This window comes from Melopsittacus undulatus, chromosome 5 (genome assembly GCF_012275295.1).
Source record: "Melopsittacus undulatus isolate bMelUnd1 chromosome 5, bMelUnd1.mat.Z, whole genome shotgun sequence".
Lineage (NCBI taxonomy): Eukaryota > Metazoa > Chordata > Aves > Psittaciformes > Psittaculidae > Melopsittacus > Melopsittacus undulatus.
The window spans coordinates 47,779,180-47,797,358 of record NC_047531.1 but is presented as its reverse complement, the minus strand read 5'-3'; the positions used below and the strand labels follow the sequence as shown (position 1 = coordinate 47,797,358).

The 18,179-nt window shown below is 39.0% G+C and overlaps 1 protein-coding gene across 3 annotated transcripts in view; it reads left to right on the top strand.

The window, feature by feature from the left end:
• Nucleotides 1-18,179, top strand: part of LARGE1 (LARGE xylosyl- and glucuronyltransferase 1) — a 278,913-nt gene that overhangs the window by 149,585 nt on the left and 111,149 nt on the right. For all 3 annotated transcript variants that reach the window (XM_034063061.1, XM_034063062.1, XM_031050097.1), the window contains one exon: nt 7,219-7,342. In XM_034063061.1, coding sequence (XP_033918952.1) covers nt 7,219-7,342 — 124 coding nt within the window. The remainder of the gene's footprint in view (nt 1-7,218; nt 7,343-18,179) is intronic.

Here is an 18,179-nt window from a genome sequence, read left to right as displayed (position 1 = left end):
AAAGTGACTAATAACTCTCCTTAAAACTTTTGCAAATATCAGTCCAAACTATATTTGCAATTTTCAATGTTTCACTTAATTTCTGAAAATTATAAAGTTTAGAGTGCCATGGAAGCAGCCCATGAGTTACAGTTTCATTTTGCAAAGATCATTTCTGTCTCTGCTTAGGTAAGTCTTAACTCAAGTAAGAGATAAAATGGTTTTTAATGTACTTTTTATCTTTTCCAAAGACATGCTAAACACCATGTTTCATTTGGGAACAAAGGCCAAAATTACACAATTATAACAAGTTGCTGGCAGTTAGGTCAGCCTGAGAATCTGTGAAAAATTACCTTCTCTTTTGTGCCAGCTAATACTGGCTTGTTTTTCCTTTTTTCCTGTGTTAGTCACTCTTTGGAGAACACATTATGGGTACTTTAGCTGCATGCTTCATCTATCATATAGGAATAGGAGCATAGTAATGGTGATGGTTTTTTTAGTGTAAACAAAACCAGGCAACCAGACAAATGCTTTCTAATACAAAGTAGCCTCTTCGCTTCAAGGAGTTTGCTTGTAAATTTAAAGTTCAGCATAAGTCTAAGCTTTTATAAGATTAGGATATGAAACTGTGTTATACGTTGCTGTATGTACAATAAATGTGGGGGTTTTTTGCGTTTTTGGTTTTTTTTCTTGGAAGAATAAGGCAAACCAAATGAAAATCTAAATTAAATAAAAAGTGTGACATGTAATTTCCAACTAAGAGTCACAAGTCAACACTGGCTGGTAATTAAAGCTTATGTAATCTAATGGCTGTATTCCATGGAGACCACTTTGCCTTAATGGAATTAATTTGAGAATTTAAAACCTCTGTCATTATTTCCAACTTTTCTAATATTCAGTCTGTTTTGTGGGAGATTCTTCTGGCAAAGCATATAAAGCGTGAACTTGTTTCTCTGATCCATATAGATTCATCAATAATACACACTTTTTGTATTTTCTAGCTGTCATAACAGTGGAGGCATCATGGAGAAAACAGTGTTTAAAAAAAAATAAAATCTGCCCATGGAATCTCTTATTATTTCCCAAAGTGCTTCTATAAGTTAACAAAAAGCAAAAAGATCCATGAATGAGGCAGCTAGTGCATCTTTATGATCTGTCCAGTAGTTTGGGGAGCATTTTAATCAATACTGGATGTGAAGAGGTATGAAAAATCTTAATGATTTTCACATTAAAATTCTCCCTGTATGAGAAAGGGATTGTCGTATGGGCATTAGGAAAAAGAAAAAATTCCCAAGCTGCCTTTTATAATTTCTGTTTGAAGTTCTTGTAACCATTTGTTACAGATATAAAAGGTATTACCTTGTTGTGCTTCCCTTAATAAAGTATGGGTTTTGGAAATAAACCCCCTGGGCTACTGATCTTTTTATATGCTTAGAAAATAAAATTCCTCTGTTGTGGACATAGAACTGTGCAACCAAGCAGCTGCTTTTTTTAAATTGCTAACAGTTGAGCTATGGAATAATATTAAAGGGAAGAGTGAGCCTTGGTTCAGTACTCCCTTTTTTCAATTGTAGATTTTTGTATTTAAGTCTGTGGCAGTGGCTATTCAAAAAGAATGGACCACAAATGCTTGAGCAAGCAGATCAAAACTCTGATGAAGGATAAGAAGTTTTGACGTACAAAGATAAGACATGATGATTTTTTTTAAAAAAAGAAATTAAATGAGTACCTTTAAAAGGCTCCTAAATTCCTAATCTGACTTTGAAAATTACTGAGTTCTTTACATTTTACTAACTTCATAGGACCTCAGCAATTCTGAAAATGAGAGCATTTATTTCAGCTTCTATATTTAGGCCTAAGAGCCTATATTTAAGCATCCATGCTTAAAAATCTTGGCCAAAATATCATTTCATTCACTTTTGAGGAAAGCAATTTAAGAAAATAAATGGGTGCTCTTTACATATGGTTTACTCTGTCAAATAGCATTCTGATTTCAAGATAAGTGGAAATAATTTGATATATGAAGATTTGCAGCTTTCTAAATAAAGTGGTTAAAACCTTGACTTTCCACTGATGGGAAATACCAATACTTTGAAAAGGAATTCTTATGCATTAAGACATTAGAGCATCAGCATTTTCCATGTAGCAGAAACTGTGAAAAGTTGTATTTCATAAAAGTTCAGATGTTCAAATCTTTGAGGTGAATGAGATTAAGTATTTTGGGAACTTGAGAGAAATTCTCAAGAAGACCTGGTGCTCAGAATTCAAGAGCTGTCTGTTCTGAAACCTGGAATACTAGAAACCTTGACTTAACAAATTCATCTGAATTCTGGGAATTTTCTAAACCCTGTTGATTTTGTAGGTGAAGTTTATAAAATCTGTCATATATTGACCTTTCCTATTCCATAATTGCATATACTGTCACCATTTCAATGTCCGGCTGGAGATCAGTAACGAGTGGTGTCCCTCAGGGATCGGTGTTGCGACCAGTATTGTTCAACATCTTTGTCGCTGACATGGACAATGGAATTGAGTGTGCCCTCAGCAAGTTTGCCGATGACACCAAGCTGTGTGGTTTGGTGGATACGCTGGAAGGAAGGAATGCCATTCAGAGGGACCCTGACACACTTGTGAGGTGGGCTGATGCCAACCTCATGAAGTTTAACCATGACAAGTGCAAGGTCCTGCACCTGGGTTGGAGCAATCCCAAGCACAGCTACGGGTTGGGCAAAAAGGAAATTCAGTGCAGCTCAGCAGAGAAGGACTTGGGAGTGTTGGTCGATGAGAAAATGAACATGAACCAGCTTCAGTGTGCACTCACAGCCCAGAAAGCCAACTGTATTCTGGGCTGCGTCAAAAGAAGCGTGACCAGCAGGTCAAAAGAGGTGATCCTGCGCCTCTACTCTGCTCTTGTGCAACCCCACTTGGAGTATTGTGTGCAGTTCTGGTGCCCTCAACATAAAAAGGACATGGAACTGTTGGAACAAGTCCAGAGGAGGCCACGAGGATGATCAGGGGACTGGAGCACCTCCCATATGAAGACAGGCTGAGAAGGTTGGGGCTGTTCGGCCTGGAAAGAGAAGGCTGCGTGGAGACCTCATAGCAGCCTTCCAGTATCTGAAAGGGGCCTACAGGGATGCTGGGGATGGACTATTAATTAGGTACTGTAGTGATAGGGCAAGGGGTAACGGGTTGAAACTTAAACAGGGGAGGTTTAGATTGGATATAAAGAAGAAATTCTTTACTGTTAGGGTGGTGAGGTGCTGGAATGGATTGCCCAGGGAGGTTGTGAATATTCCATCCCTGGCAGTGTTAAAGGCCAGGTTGGACAAAGCCTTGGGTGACATGGTTTAGTGTGAGGTGTCCCTGCCAATGGCAGGGGGGTTGGAACTAGGTGGATCTTAAGCTCCTTTCCAACCCTAACTGTTCTGTGATTTTGTGATTTACAGTATAGTACTTTCTAGTAGTACAAGATACTACCAACCTCTACTGTGTGTGGATCTTCCCTTCTGTTGCCATGACCAGTGGAACATGAGTTATATGGGGTAATATATGCATTAAAAGTAAACACAAGACACAACTGTGCTTTGAGTTAGTTGGAGAAATTCAAGTCAAAGGAAGTCTGCCTTGTATTTAGAGTGAGAGAAGAGAAAGTTTATATTGGTCATCCCTTCCTCTGAGACCTGATTCCAGGTTTCCTTCAACCCAAGAAAGATGTCTTGCACTGAAGTCCTGAGCCTCATCGAATTGGAAAAAATCTGTTGAGTCATCTCATTAACTCCCCTGCTATTGCAGGAACCAACTTCATTGAGATCCTTTTCACAACTTCATCTACCTTCACAACAGAATGAAGTTGGGTTTTTCTTTAACCAGAGCATCATATTTTTTAAGTTTCATGCCACTCAGTTTCCACTAGCAAGCTTCGGTGTCTTCAGCTGCTCGTTTCTTCAAAGGCTGTGCCATCCTTCTTTGTATACCCAAGTGAGGGACTCAAGCCTTCCTCTGGAAGACTCGGGTATCATCCCCCACCTTTCCCAAAACTATAGCTGCTAAATGGCTGTAAAGAATAGCTTTCCACATGGCTATCCCTTCACTTATCATAGGAGCAATAGAGTTTGATTTCAGTTTTATAAACTCCATGTCCCAAAATAGCTCTGTCATGGATGAGGACCAGTCTGAAGAATGGAATAGTTTTCACTTAGATCAAATGGTACAGCAAAACATCTGAGCCTAATTATATGTCGTTTTCAGTGGAATCCCTCACAATATCCTGATTGTCACCCCTAATTATTAGAGACAGTGATTCAGCTGTGTTAGCAAATAATGATGACATCCCTTTCACATATGCCTTAAGAAAGACTTCTCACCCTACAGAATCTCTTCTGTGTCTTTTACAATGGATATTGTTTGATCTTTAAGCTTCTAAACTTGCTTCATAAACATTTTGAGGTAATCCTTATCTTTTAGGCTTTGCATATTACAGAGACCAGAAGACGTAAAACATGTCATCTGTGTGTATGCTAGTACTGTTACCTTCAGAAGGTTTTGCAAGTTTGAGCCTGTGCTCTGTTGGCTTCTAGCACCATGCTAAACCTCACATTTCACATAACCAAAATCTTGTCTGGAGTAAAATTTTGTGTGGATGATGCACATTTAGTTGTAGATGTCAGTGGGTCACTGTTTTGGGGATGTATTTTTGTAAGTGATAATCTTTTGCTTTTCCTCTGACACATGCTTTCCTTCCAGCTGAATCTCTACCATGAGGCTAACAACTTGAAAGAGATTTCTGTGTAGGAGTACAACTACTCCTTTTTTCTTTTTCCCAGTAGGAGCTGAACTAAAGAAAATGTCACCCACTTGTTCCCATTTAAGTTTCATACACTTCGGGTCATTCAGATAAGTATAAACTGCTACTGAAGATCTGAGTCTTTGTATCAGATTTTTTCTTTTCAACTAGCGTGTTTCATCTTGAAATTTTCTATCAGTTCCATTTAATCAAATGATGGATTGAAAGAAATACAGCTTTCTTGTTTTTGACTGATTTTTTACTCTTCTTATTCTACTTTGCAGTATATAGATAAATGACCCTGAAAAAAGGGAAAGAAGTTACTAAAGAACACCAACTGGGGAATAGTTCTACCAGATACTGGCCTCAGCCCCTGCTAAGCAGAGGGACCTGTGTAGGATGTGTATGTTGATATTCAACACCTATTTGCCTAGAGATATTGCTTTGCCAGTACCCAAAGCCACTGATGTTGTACTTTGTTTCTCTTGGCCTTTTCTCTGCTAATGAAATGTATTTCCTTATCACTGCTATTTCCCGATTTTTTCTTGGCAAGGTGCCTGGTTACTGCGGAATCTGCATGAGCCAGGATGTCCTCCTCTTCTCTCCTGCTGGGCTGGTGAAGCAGTTATAATTGCTGTGATCCCTTTAGCTTGGTAATGGGACACTCAGCAGCTGGCAGCCTTCGCCTTTCCCTCTTCCCCTGTCATTCCAGGGCAAGCTAGGGGTAAAAGACCTTTGTCTATTTGGAAGGCAGTGTTTTGGGTATAGTTAAACGTAGATCAGATGTAGATTTATTCTGCCATCATGATTAGCTCCTACATAAGGCTTCTAACCAGCATGTAACCTGTAAGCACATTATTTGAATCATGATGCCCTTGAAGCCCATACAAGACCTTCACTGGCATCCATGAGTACTGGATCTCAGGTGCAGTATTTCTAACACTGCAAAATCCAGCCATACACTGCTTCTCACAACAATCTCTTGTTTCTGCTGAGTGGTGTGTTATGATCCTACAAACCATTATATGTATTTTTACATTTTCTTGTGGACTTTGTTCAGTGAGAAACAGTGCTACTCATCAAAGCAAGAAGAACAGCACTAAAGAGAAAGACACATCTTATCCAATAATGCAGGAAATGGAGAAAGAAATAATCTTCATCTTTTGGGTTAATCTCAAAAGTTTAATGGGAGTACACTGGCCTGAACTAACATAGACTCCTTCACTTCTTGTTCACACAGCAGAATGTAGTAACATCAGTTATCTTCCACTTTAACCAGCATCTGACACTAAATGCTCCTTTTTCTAGATGAAAAAATACAAGTATACACTAATTTATCTTTGCAAATTTCACATAAATAAATCTCTACTATTCCAACATAGGAATCGAAGAAAGGTTGAGCCAATGCTAAAGTCTACATGAACCATCTGTCTTCTTAGTGGCTTTTGAAACTCTGTCCTTCTCTGCTGACATGGAAGTTTCCTAAGCTAGGGATAAACATGGAAAACTACACATCATGACTAACTTCCACTGGCAAATTTTCCTACTCCTGCCACAGAAGCTAAGTAAAGATCAGACTTTTTTGCTTACTGTCTCTTCAAAAAATAAGCTAAAACATGGTATTTGTAATGTCTAAGTTCACATTACTGTTGAAAACTCCATACGCTTTGTCAAACCATGCCAGTCTTGCTGATACTGGCTTCACTCATCTTGTTTTGAAGCTTTTCACTTAGCTCAAGTCTTGTAACAAAGGTGAACCCACATCTGGTGTTTTTGGAGGAAAATAATTCTTTCTCCTTTTCTTCAACCCTCCCTCTTTCTTAACAACAGGGATGTGGGGAAATTTACAATCTCCATTCTACTTACTGTGCCAGTACCTAGAAGGCACTCACCTGAAACACTTGATTTCGTGTTCCCATAGGACAGCTGTTGATGCCCCAAGTTTGCTTTGTTGAAAAGATGTGTGTAAACTCAATGATCCTGGAATTTCACCTCACTCAGATGATTAGTTTTTAACTTTCCTTTCTACCTCTACTTCTCTGCTCAAAACTGTTCATACCACAAAGATAAATTAGCAGGTTGACCTAGAAACTAAAAGCAATCAGTTTCACAGCTGAAGTCCCCAAAGAGGATTAACTTGTCCTTCTTTTAAGGAGCTGGTAGAAGGGACCAGATCTTTAGCTGTTACAAATAATCACATTCCAGTGAGGTCAGGGGAACTACGTTTATTTACAACCACCCAGAAAATGGTCTAGTATTTCTATTACTGTCATGTTTATTCAAATTGTAAGTGTCTTAGCATTTTGGCCACAGAGCAGGACTCCACCAAACATGTTGTACCTTTAGCTTGAGACCTTAGATATAGCTAAAGCTTTGTAAGTTCTGATGTTTTCGTTTCACAGCAGGAATTAGAAACCTTTGAACTAATGCATTTCTTCCTCTTCTTATATCAGACGAAACCCACTCCACTTCCACCTCATCGCAGATGCAATTGCCAAACAGATCCTGGCGACTCTCTTCCAGACATGGATGGTCCCTGCTGTGCGCATAGACTTCTATGATGCAGATGAACTCAAGGTAAAGAAAGACAAAACCAAATGTTGTTCATATACTTCATGTCATCCTTTTTTTATTCTGTTTTCTGGATTGGTGACTTTTGGGAGAACTGCTGGCTAAAATATTCTTCCTGGCTAAAACTAATTTTAACCCACATGATTGGAATCCCACTTACACTTAACTAGAAGATACTAAATGGCTAAAATCAGTGCAGTTTCTCTGTTGATGGAGTCTGTTCTTTAGCATCTTAGAATTTTACCTGCTATCAAGAGGTTTCTGGCTGCCCAAGTTGAGTTGCATCTGATCACATTATGGTTTGCTAAAGGTACTTTTTCCTAGTAGCAATGGTGGGATCATAAGCATCTTGTTCAATAAGCCCAAATCTGTTACTGGAAGCACTCGACTTCCCTGCATTCCTTAAGCATGGGTGTGTAACACCGTAAGTGCGCACATTCTGATGAAGAATTAGTACTACATTTTAAAATAGCTGCCTTTTTTATCTGGATGCCCTTTCAAAAGAATGAATGTGAAGAGAGTTTTGGGGGGGTGGGGGTGGTGGTGGTGGTGCGTGTGTTTGAAAAAATCACTTACTCAAAGCATAAAGTAATTATCTTTTCATAGTTACAAAGTTTAAATTAGATCACGAAGGCACAGCACTGAGTTTGAGCTGCACATTTTTTAGCTGTGGAGGTAGAATGAAGTAGTCTGATTTTAGCATTTGAGTTTGGTGACAATAATTTGAATGACTTCCCAGACTGTTCTGAACAACACCCTGAAACAAGGAAAAAAGCAAAATTTAGCAAATTGCTGTGCTAATTAAGGGGTAAATTCAAAGCACACCATGTTGTAGAATCTTGAGAACAAAAAGTTGTAGAAAGATGGAAAAGTCAAAAATTGATCCTTGAGAAAAGTGTTTTGTTTCTAGATGGTTTTATTTTTTATTGGTTCTTCTACATGAAGACATAAGCTGGTATTAACCTAATTAGCTAGAGACCTCCCTTCTGTTCTTTAGAGCTTCATAGCAAGGAGGAGGTTTATCTTGTAAATCTTATATGTGTCTATGTTACATGTGCTTTTCTGCAAATTGTAGGGTTTTTACAGTGCTTAATTAGGCCCTCAGCTGGGGAAGACAGACCTCTTAGTGTTTTCCTTCTGGTCATTTGGGTATGGTCCAATCTAGTTAAGTAAATAATAACCAAGAGAGCTTATTTCAGTGATCCCAAACTTCCTGATTTATAGGCAAACACTGTGCAGATATGAGGCTACAGAGCAGAGTCTTGTTTTGTACCTCCCTCTTCTACTCAGCTTCAATTTTCATGTGGCAGGTAACCTAAAGCAACACTGGGCTTGTCTTGCTTTAGGTTGGGGACCACTTTCTTACCAGATGCAGGTATTGATGCATAAATACGTTTTTCTAGGTCTGACACTCTTGCTCAGAGCTCAGCATACTGCATGCAAAGCAATTTTCCTGATTTCAGGAGCCAAAAAAACCCAAGTAGTACTCAGCATAGGTGAATGTGACAGACACTGCCAAAGGACAGCAAAGAGTTGTAAATATAAGTGGGGTTTTAAGAAGCCAGGTATAATGCTGGCTCATATCCAGAGCATTCTGCAAGTTTTAACAAAGAAGACAGAGGAGCAGTTTACAGGCAGCAGTAGGAGCTCATCTCAGTATTTCCTACATAGCCTCTAGAGAGGATTTAATGATTGTTTTGGGTTGATGTATTTCACCCATACTCTTAAGAACTGTATTATGCTGTCCAGTTTTTCAAAAACATAGAGCTGATGCTGGAATGTTTACTAGAAACTCTACCTTTCTCTGAAGTGATATATGAATACAGTGTTACAATACTTACTATGTTTCAGTTTTAATGACACTTAGTAGTTCTTTTTTAAGCATGTAATGAATGCCAATTGTTGGCATTTTAAAGGTTTTAGACAGAACAATAGCTTGAACATTTTCACTTAGCTTTCATTTACCCAGGTTTCTTGTTTTGGAATGCATTTTAGGTGCTACAGAAAACATTTCATTTCATGTTTATTTTTTTCCTTTTTGATATGTATGAACTTCCAGCCTCATACTTCCAATGCAGCAGGAGCTGGTATGTTAGCTTATGCCCTTAAGTAATGGGAAAAGTCCTGTTCTGTTCCTGTTCCTGGTCAGACAGTGAAAGGGAGTACATAATGTTAGATGCTCCATATACAGTATAGATGTTTGGGGTTTTTTTCAAGGAGCTATTTAGAATTATGGCAACAATATCCACTAGAGTTTGTTGGGTTTTTTTAAAAGGCAGAATTTGAAGACTAAAATATTTGGCAACATTTCTTAACATATCCTGCAATTCTTAAAATATTTGCTGTTTAGCAGGCCAACCAGTGTCCTGAAAGAAGGCGCAGAAAATAAGGCTCTGCTGTAAGTGTTGTTTTTTCCTGGGTTTTAGAGGAAAACTGGATGCTTCACTGCAAGAAAGGGAAGACAAGATTCCACTGATTATCACAGTATTTCTATGGCCCAAACCCAACATGTCTACTTTGTCTGCTGCTGTGAATTATGCATGTCAAATGTTTCTTTTGAAACTTAGAGAAGGCTTATTTTTCCTTTGCAAGGTGTCACATCTGTTCATGCTCATCCTGCACCACAAAGAGCCTGTGTTCGTTCTCTCCCTAGAGGCAAGTGCTGCCAAACTAACACCAGCCTGCTTGGAAGAAGGATGGAGCATAGGGAAGGATGGCCAGGGAAAGGCCTATCTTTGCTTGAGGCACATGATAGGGAATGGGATGGGAGAGGAGGAGACTTGGCTGTGGAGCTGAGCCATGATAACAGCATCTCTAGGAAAAAGGTCAGCAACAGTTGAGATGGAACCTTTCTGTCCATATGTCTTTTAAACAGCTAGCTTGATGATTTTAGCAGCCAGTTCTACTAAGGCAATTATAACCTCCCCCAGCATATCTTGGCCTCTTTATTGCTTTACCAGTAACCACAAAGGTGATCTGTGGTTAAAAGCTCTCCCTCAGCTTAGGAACTGTTCAGATTGTGAACTGTACTGCCAGTGCAACTCTCTCCCATTAACTAGACTTGCTACATGCATGTAGTAATCAGCAATAAGCATCCTTGAAGTGTGGGCAGCTGATAATGGTGTTAGTAATTGAGGCATTACATAGCTGCAGATTACATTCTTGTCCTACTCAATATGGCCCACACATAGCTCGTCCAAATTTGTGGGGCCACATACAGCTGTGACTACAAACTGGAAAGTTACTTGGCAATGTAGATTCCCTTTGTATGGTTATATTAGTCATGTTACTCAGCTTTGGTCCTAATGCAGTAGATGTAGCTATTATAGCAGTGCATCCCACAAAATAACTGGAAGCTGAAAATTGTCTTCTTTGAACATTAAATAAAAGAAAAAACAAAACCATGCTTGTGAAACATTGATCTAAAAGACCCATTACAGCAGTGGCTTGCAAATACTAGGCTGCAGAATGTTGTGGTTTATTCAGTTCAGTCTCACATGAGGATACTTCAGAGCTAACTATTGAAGATATGCAACATGAGCACTGAGATTCCACACATCATTGTTCGATGTGGAATCTCATGTCAGTTCACTCATAGGAAAGCATAGACATTAAACCCATTGTGATCTGCTTTGGTCCAGAGCAGAGGGAGCAGCTGATAAAGCAGTACAGTTTGTGTTGTGTGGAATACAGATAAGTTGAGATTGTTTTCCCAGATGTTGTTTGACAGACTGCTGACAACATCAGGTGAGCGAAGGGAAGCAGAAGGTAGAATGAGTAGTTGCCTGCTCTGCTCTGTGTGAATCTTGATGGCCCAAATAAATGTAGTCTCTTCATCACCAGTAAAGCAGAAAACCCATTTCCTTTAAATAGTTCAGACCACAAGCATGCATGCTGCAAGTAATCTTTAAACTTGGAGGTAGGAATGGTAAATTGTTTTTTGCAGTAGGTGAGCATTTGACCTGGAAGTAAAATGTGGAAAGCTCCGTACTTTGCTGCATATATCCACAATATTCCAGCTTTTACTGTTCCCAGAAACAATAGACTACACATCTCACTACAAGTGCTGCCTTAAGTTATTTCATATCAGAAATATTGACGTTTGCATGCTCAAATTCAGTGATGTGATCCAGAGATCAAAACCAAGCTGGGATAAATGTGATATGTGATAAATGTGATATGTGATATGTGATACTTATGCATACCAAAAGTACCACCTAACTTTAGGCTTTTACTTAAGCATGAAATGAGTCACTCCTTAGCCACTTCCAACTGAGCTGGGAATGCAGTTCATTAGGTCAGACATTGACATCATTTGGTCAGATAGATGGGCAAGGGCTGTAAGACTTCTGCAGAAAAATGTTTAATTATTTAATTATATTTGTAATGTAACTGGGTCTCAAGGCTATGCCTATGTGCACTCCCAGTGCACTTAAGTTATTAATTCCCAGAGTAGTCCCACAACTCCCAGGCTAGTCGTCTGCATAGATGAGATAAAGGACTGGTTTGAGACAGCAGACCAAATTGAAAGGAGGTGATTGACTGAACTGCTGGCTACCTGCACAAGAAATATTTGACAGATTATCACAAGAGCTGCCCAGCAGGAATTTCAGGCAGTTCTTGAGATTTCCCAGGTGGTTCCTGCTGTGCCTAGACCAATTTGTATGTTTAAGTGTGTTGATTAACATCCTGGGTGGAGAACCTGATTGTCCCAGAGATTCCCAGACAGTTCCTGCTGCAAAGCTAATCAGCTGTGCAAAGATAAGACCATCAACATAAGCAGTTCCAATGTGTAGATGTGATCATGTAGGACAATGTTTTGTACATACTTAAGATAGTTACAAAATCTCTGTATGTAGGTTAAGGTAATCTATAACAATAGATTATACATATTTTGCAGTGGTCATGTAAGACCACAGACCAGCTGATCATAAAAACTGCACAGAACTGTGTTTTAGGGAGTCTCACTGTGTTTTTATGGAGTTTTTACTTAGGCATCCAACTAAGATGTCCCTGCAAGTGCCCTTATCATGGTGACACCCTTCCTCATCCAGACAGCTACCAGCTGTCCTCTTTGACAACTATATTGTCCACACAAGAGTTATGCTAAGACAGTGATGATTTAAAGTATGCTTGGTTTGTAAGTGTCTGTGCAACAAATGAAAATCAAATCCAATGCCAGGGATTTTTTTTTTTTTTGCTACCTGTGGAAGCATTTCCGGTGAATGATAGTATTGGTGGAGATATATATATCATACATTGCTGTATGCCAGTTTTGGAACCATGTTCAAGCAAACACTTCCAACAGAACTGCACATCCCACAATCTGAATATGGGAGAGAGGGACCTCTTTGACAGTTGGGAAGATGTGAGATGATATTTAGTGGGAAAATTATTTGTTTAGTATTAGTAGTATCAGCTGCAGAAGATAACAATGATAACAATGCTGATAAAGCCTTGAACAACAAAACTGGCCAGCATTCTCCTGCATTCTACCATCTTCCTATTCAAGCAATTCCACTGGATGGTGCAGAATCAGATATTCATAATAGGTTATTTTCACAAGACTAGTGACTGCCTACTAATTATCATGGATTATAACTGTTGGACTATATTTGCATTGCACTGCATGCAGATAATGTATTGTTCAAAGGCAGTGCATCGTTTATCTGTTAAATAGTTCACTGTATGCCTCAGAGGCAGACACACAAAGTTATTAAGCAGATGTATGTTACTTTCCTTCTTTTCCACTTCATACGCAAGATCTAATTGCTCTTAATTCAATACAGGACGTGAAATGCAGCATCTCTTTATGCTTACATTCATTTATGCAGTGGTATGTATCAATTAAAATGTTTCTACAGCACTGTGGGTTTTGGTCAAATACTGTCACATATTATAATGGACTTGCAATGCTGCTGCATTTCACAAGCCTTTTGTCTTTTTGAAAACTGGCCTACTACACATCAGTGAAACAAGAGGCATAGACAGATTGCTGTTTCTTCCTGCCCTTTCCCTTTCTGTTTTAAAGAATTATTTTAAAAAATAATTAAATGCAAATTGAAGACTCTGAATACCAAACTTTATAATCAAAACATTTTGTACAGGTTTTGATAACTTGTGTGGCTTAGTTTTAGATTTGAATTTCCAATTATGATAAAGATTTTGTGTATTTGCTAATGAACATATTAAATACTAGACACGTGAAGTCTCAGGTAATGAAATACATTTGTGGTTATGACACAGTGCTGACACGGTAAGAACAGCGCCTTTTATCCATGGTTTTCAGTACAGATGACTAGACATTAACAGATCAGGTTTTGTAAGCCAAGATATTTTCCTCCAGACTGCTTGGGAAAGAAACAGATAGCAATTCAAACTCCCCAGCACAGTGGAACCTTTGTGAAGTGGGCAGAATCTATCCATGCAGTCTGAGTAGCCTAAGCTGTACTTCCTCTATTCTCCCGTCCCTCTCTGCACAGAACAAAAAAAGCCACGCAACATTACAAATTATTATTAGATGTTTTTTTCTGTTGTTACTCAGGCCTAGAATATGAAAAAAGTAATTTTAGATAAAATCACACCCGGTCTTAAATTTATGCCTATTCAAAACAGGCACTGATGAAAGAAGTGCTGTGGAAATCGGTGAGGCTGGTCAGGAATTGGTCATGAGAATGGGAATCATGGTGCTGTTACTGACTTCCAGCACTTGTTATCTGCTTAGTGACATCCAGCTTTCATAAGCAGCCTCAGTTCTGACTTTGTGGAGGAAGACAAGATGCCAAAGGTGCAAGAGCTTTATGGAGATATCTGTGTAATTCCTCCTGATACTCACAAATGTTGTCGCTTAGTTTAAGATCTGATACTGTAAGAATTTGGTGTACTGGGATGGAGCCCAGTGTGATGAAAGGAGGTGTATCCTGGGCCTCTTTCATGGGTCCCAGTCTGCCTTCATACTCTGTTCTGTTGTACAGTGCTTCTACTACACAACTGGCTATTCCAAAAGAAAGCCTCATCCCTGGCTTTATAACCCCCTTATACTGGTGTTTTAGAAACACTGAAGTTCTTTGTTAATTTTATAACTTTATCTGTTGTGAGCTTCTCTGTATGTCCACCTTTTCTTGGCTCTAGGGAAAAGCAGTACATTCGCTATGTACTACCTCCACAAAGAAGCCGGGGTAGCTGCTCTTTGTAACATATGTGAAGTGAGGAAAAAGGAGCCAACTCCTTTTTTTGACATCACCCACATTTATATCATAGTATCTGACTGTGACATTTGAATAGCAAGGATTCCTGTTTCACATTCGGCTTCTTAAACATCACTCATTGCAGCAACGTGTTGCACCTTCAGGGCAGGCTATTTTAGCAGAGAATGAGGAAAAGATAAATAAGTACACATGAGGTTTTCCAAAAATTATTCAGTTTGACAAAATATCCAAGGTACCCTGGGAAAAAAAAAGAAGTTAAAACCAGACAGTTCCTCAAACTGACTGCTGCAACTATTGCTTGTGCTATGTATCCCCATTACAGCAACTGCTTTCTCAGAACTTCATCATCCATCCATGAGAAATGAAAGCATTTTGCTGTCCTAATACGGGACATTTGGCATACAGAAATTATTTAACACTTTGATATGCCTAAGGGTTATAGTTTGTATATCCCCAGTACTTGCTGGGGTGAGTTAATGGGCAGTTTGTGTTCCAGCACTAACAGATAAAAAGCTGGGAAGATATAAAATGACTATGGTCTTAGGTCTTAATGGCTATTTACTTGCTTACAAGGACATAGGGCAATCGATTACTGATAGTTACAACAGTGACTGTTCAAGGTGTTCCTGTTCACTATTGGTATTGATGTGAGCATCTTATAAAAATGTTTAGTGATTCTTGCTTTTAGATGTACAAAGAACTGAAGTACATATATTTCCATTTCTGATGGATAAGCTGAAAAAAGGTAGCAGGCTGGAAGGACTCCAGGAGTACCCTTGATTCACCATGAGGGAGCCACAATTGTTAGAATTCATTATTTATAATGTACTTGATGTTGGCTTGTTTCTGAGAAACAACTGAAATTTGGAGATGTGTTGCATGATAGTTCAGATGTGAGCTCCTTCCCATGGAGAAGTCCAGCAGGCAGGGTGAGCAGAAAGTATTCTGAAGGATGAGGGCTGAAATGATCAGTCTCGTAGTGAAAAATTATATTTATCTTTACCTGGGCATATCTTTTTGTGTGACACTTTTCCACATCACTGGAAATTACAAGCCATGCTGTGCATCTGATGTAGCAAAAGCATGCAGTGAAGTCACTCTTATAGATCTGAAACCATCTCAGCCTGGGTAAGGGCATTCAGGCAGATTTGGAGTATGAGTACCTGCTTCAAAGGGGAGATACATACTAAGGTTATTAATGAGATGCCATGGAGTCAACTCTTTTTGAATCAACTTGATATGAGAACACTTGAATTTCTAAATCGAGTGATTTTATTTCTGTTAGTGGAGATACCACTTTTCAGATCAAACTGACTTAATCCTGCAGAAGTTTCATTTTCTGATGGTACAACACTGGTGTCTAGGTCTCACCCTTTCAGCAACAAAGATGAAAACTCAGTAGCATTTCAGTCCCCTGATAGTTTTCTTATATACTGTTCCATTACTTCAGGTTTGACCCCTTTCACAGTTGAATGGATTCCGCAGTTTTTAGCTGATACAGTTGAAAGCCTTTATAAAATGGTTCCATCTGTATTGTTTTAACCAGTCATTTAGGATCAGTGTTCACCAGTCTATCTATCTGACTGCATTTTTATCTGATGGTCCTTAGGGTGAAACTACAAGATTATCTGGAATTAGGGTGATGCAGGTGACCTTGGCCCTCACACCCAAAGTTTCAGGAAGTGTAAGAGATACATGCCTGCTACATAGACACTTGATTTAAACACCACTCGTGTAAACTCACTGTTATCTCAAGTATTCGACCAATACTTAATCAGAACCTAGGCAAGAAGGTGTCATGAACACCAAGTTCAATATTTCTTGCTTTGAAGGAGCCCAGCTTTCCCGATAATGTCTTTATTTTCTTCAGGTTGTTTTCTCTAGTTAGTCCTGCATTATTCAAGAAACATTTTATCTCTTTCTGGTAACAAAGAAAAACGCTTCCTCCCCATCCCTCTGTTGCATTTAGTGCTTCTTATACTACGTTATTGTTAGTATTGGTTGTTCATACTTGTAATACACTTTATCCTTTATTATCCTTTTTATCCCAGATGTATTCCTGGAGCTTTTTTAGTCCTCAGGAGTTTTGATCTATTATAATACTTGCCATTGGAGAATGGCACACTGCTTCATATAATTTTTGTTTTCTTCAAGTAATAATTGCGGTATGAGAAGTTTCCACTCTGGCCTCCAGACGTGCAGGATGGAGGATGATTTGTTTTCCTGCCAAGTTTTTGCTTTTGCAGAAAACAAGAGACTTAATAATGGGCTATGGCATTTATTCCACCAACTGGATGGATGTGTGTTCTGACCACTGATGGCCTCTTTCTTGGTGCAGTATTTTCAGCTGTCAAAAGTTTCACCCACCAGAGCAAAGCTCTGAAGACAGAAACAATGAAAGTTTAGGTCTAGAGAGAGGTGCTTTTACAGGTGAGATGCTGGATAGTAGCTAGTAATTGCCTTCCGAATCATAGAATTAAATCTTTTTTCTCGTATGTATTTGCTGTTTTTTTGACAGGCTCCCCAGGCACCAAGCCTGTCAGAGTTCAAGGACCTTCCAGACATTGCTCTTAGCCATATGGTTTAGTTTTAGCTAGTACTGCAAGGAACAGAGAGTTGGACTCACTGATGCTCCCAGGTCCCTTCCAACTTTAGATATTCTTTGATTCTGTGATTCTGTCTTCTGCAACTCTGGCTATTGCATTGAAGTGCATTCTGGTTTGTATTGGATACAAACAGGATGAGATCTTTCAGTCTTAAAAGGGTGAGAAGTCCTTCCCTTAAAATTTTGGGGTTTTGACTGGGGTTGTTTTGCAAGTGATATCTAATATTTTAGACCTGCAGTCTCCTTCCAGGCATTACTTGATTAATAATAATCAATCATTGTAACTGTTCTGCTACCTGCTTTCATCATCTTTAAAATAAGGACTCTTGCATGAAATCCATTAGAGGAGAAAAATCCCACTTCAGATACATTTTTGTCACAGAACTGAAGGTATTGTCTGTCCAACATAAGGTGTTTATGCAGGAGATGGTGCTGCTTTTTATTCTGGGCAGTGTGTCTTGATTACACCTGTTTAATATCCTGACAATATGAAAAATATACATTGAATGACTCTGGGCTTGCACCCTGAGAGCTGCATGGAGTTTTGCCAGAACATATAATGGCTGCAGATAACGGGGATGTATTTGCATAGTTGCTAAAATTAAAAAGCTGATAAAATAATATTTTCATGGATTTCTGTCTTCCCTGATGGATTAAGACAAAGAGCTGGTTGATTGAATCCACTGGTAATTAAAGCATGCAATTGATCTTTCTTATCTTTCCATACAATTGAAGTGAGAAGGGCAGCCATGAGTTGCTTTTTGACCACTGGCCAGATTCTTGCCAGACCTACCTGTCAGTCAGCTTTTAGCAGAAATGGCTTCCTGCCATTTGATCTAGTCCAGCTCGTGTGTCTCTTTTCACTCATTCACTGACAGCAAGAAAAAAAAAAAAGGAAACTAAAAAGAAGGTTTTTTTCTTACAGGGAAGACTTAAGTTTTTGCATCTGCTAGGGAGGTAAGACTGGGAGGCTGGTGTTTGGTTTATTCTCACTGACCTTTGACAGGATGCCCTGACTCTTGTAGGTCTT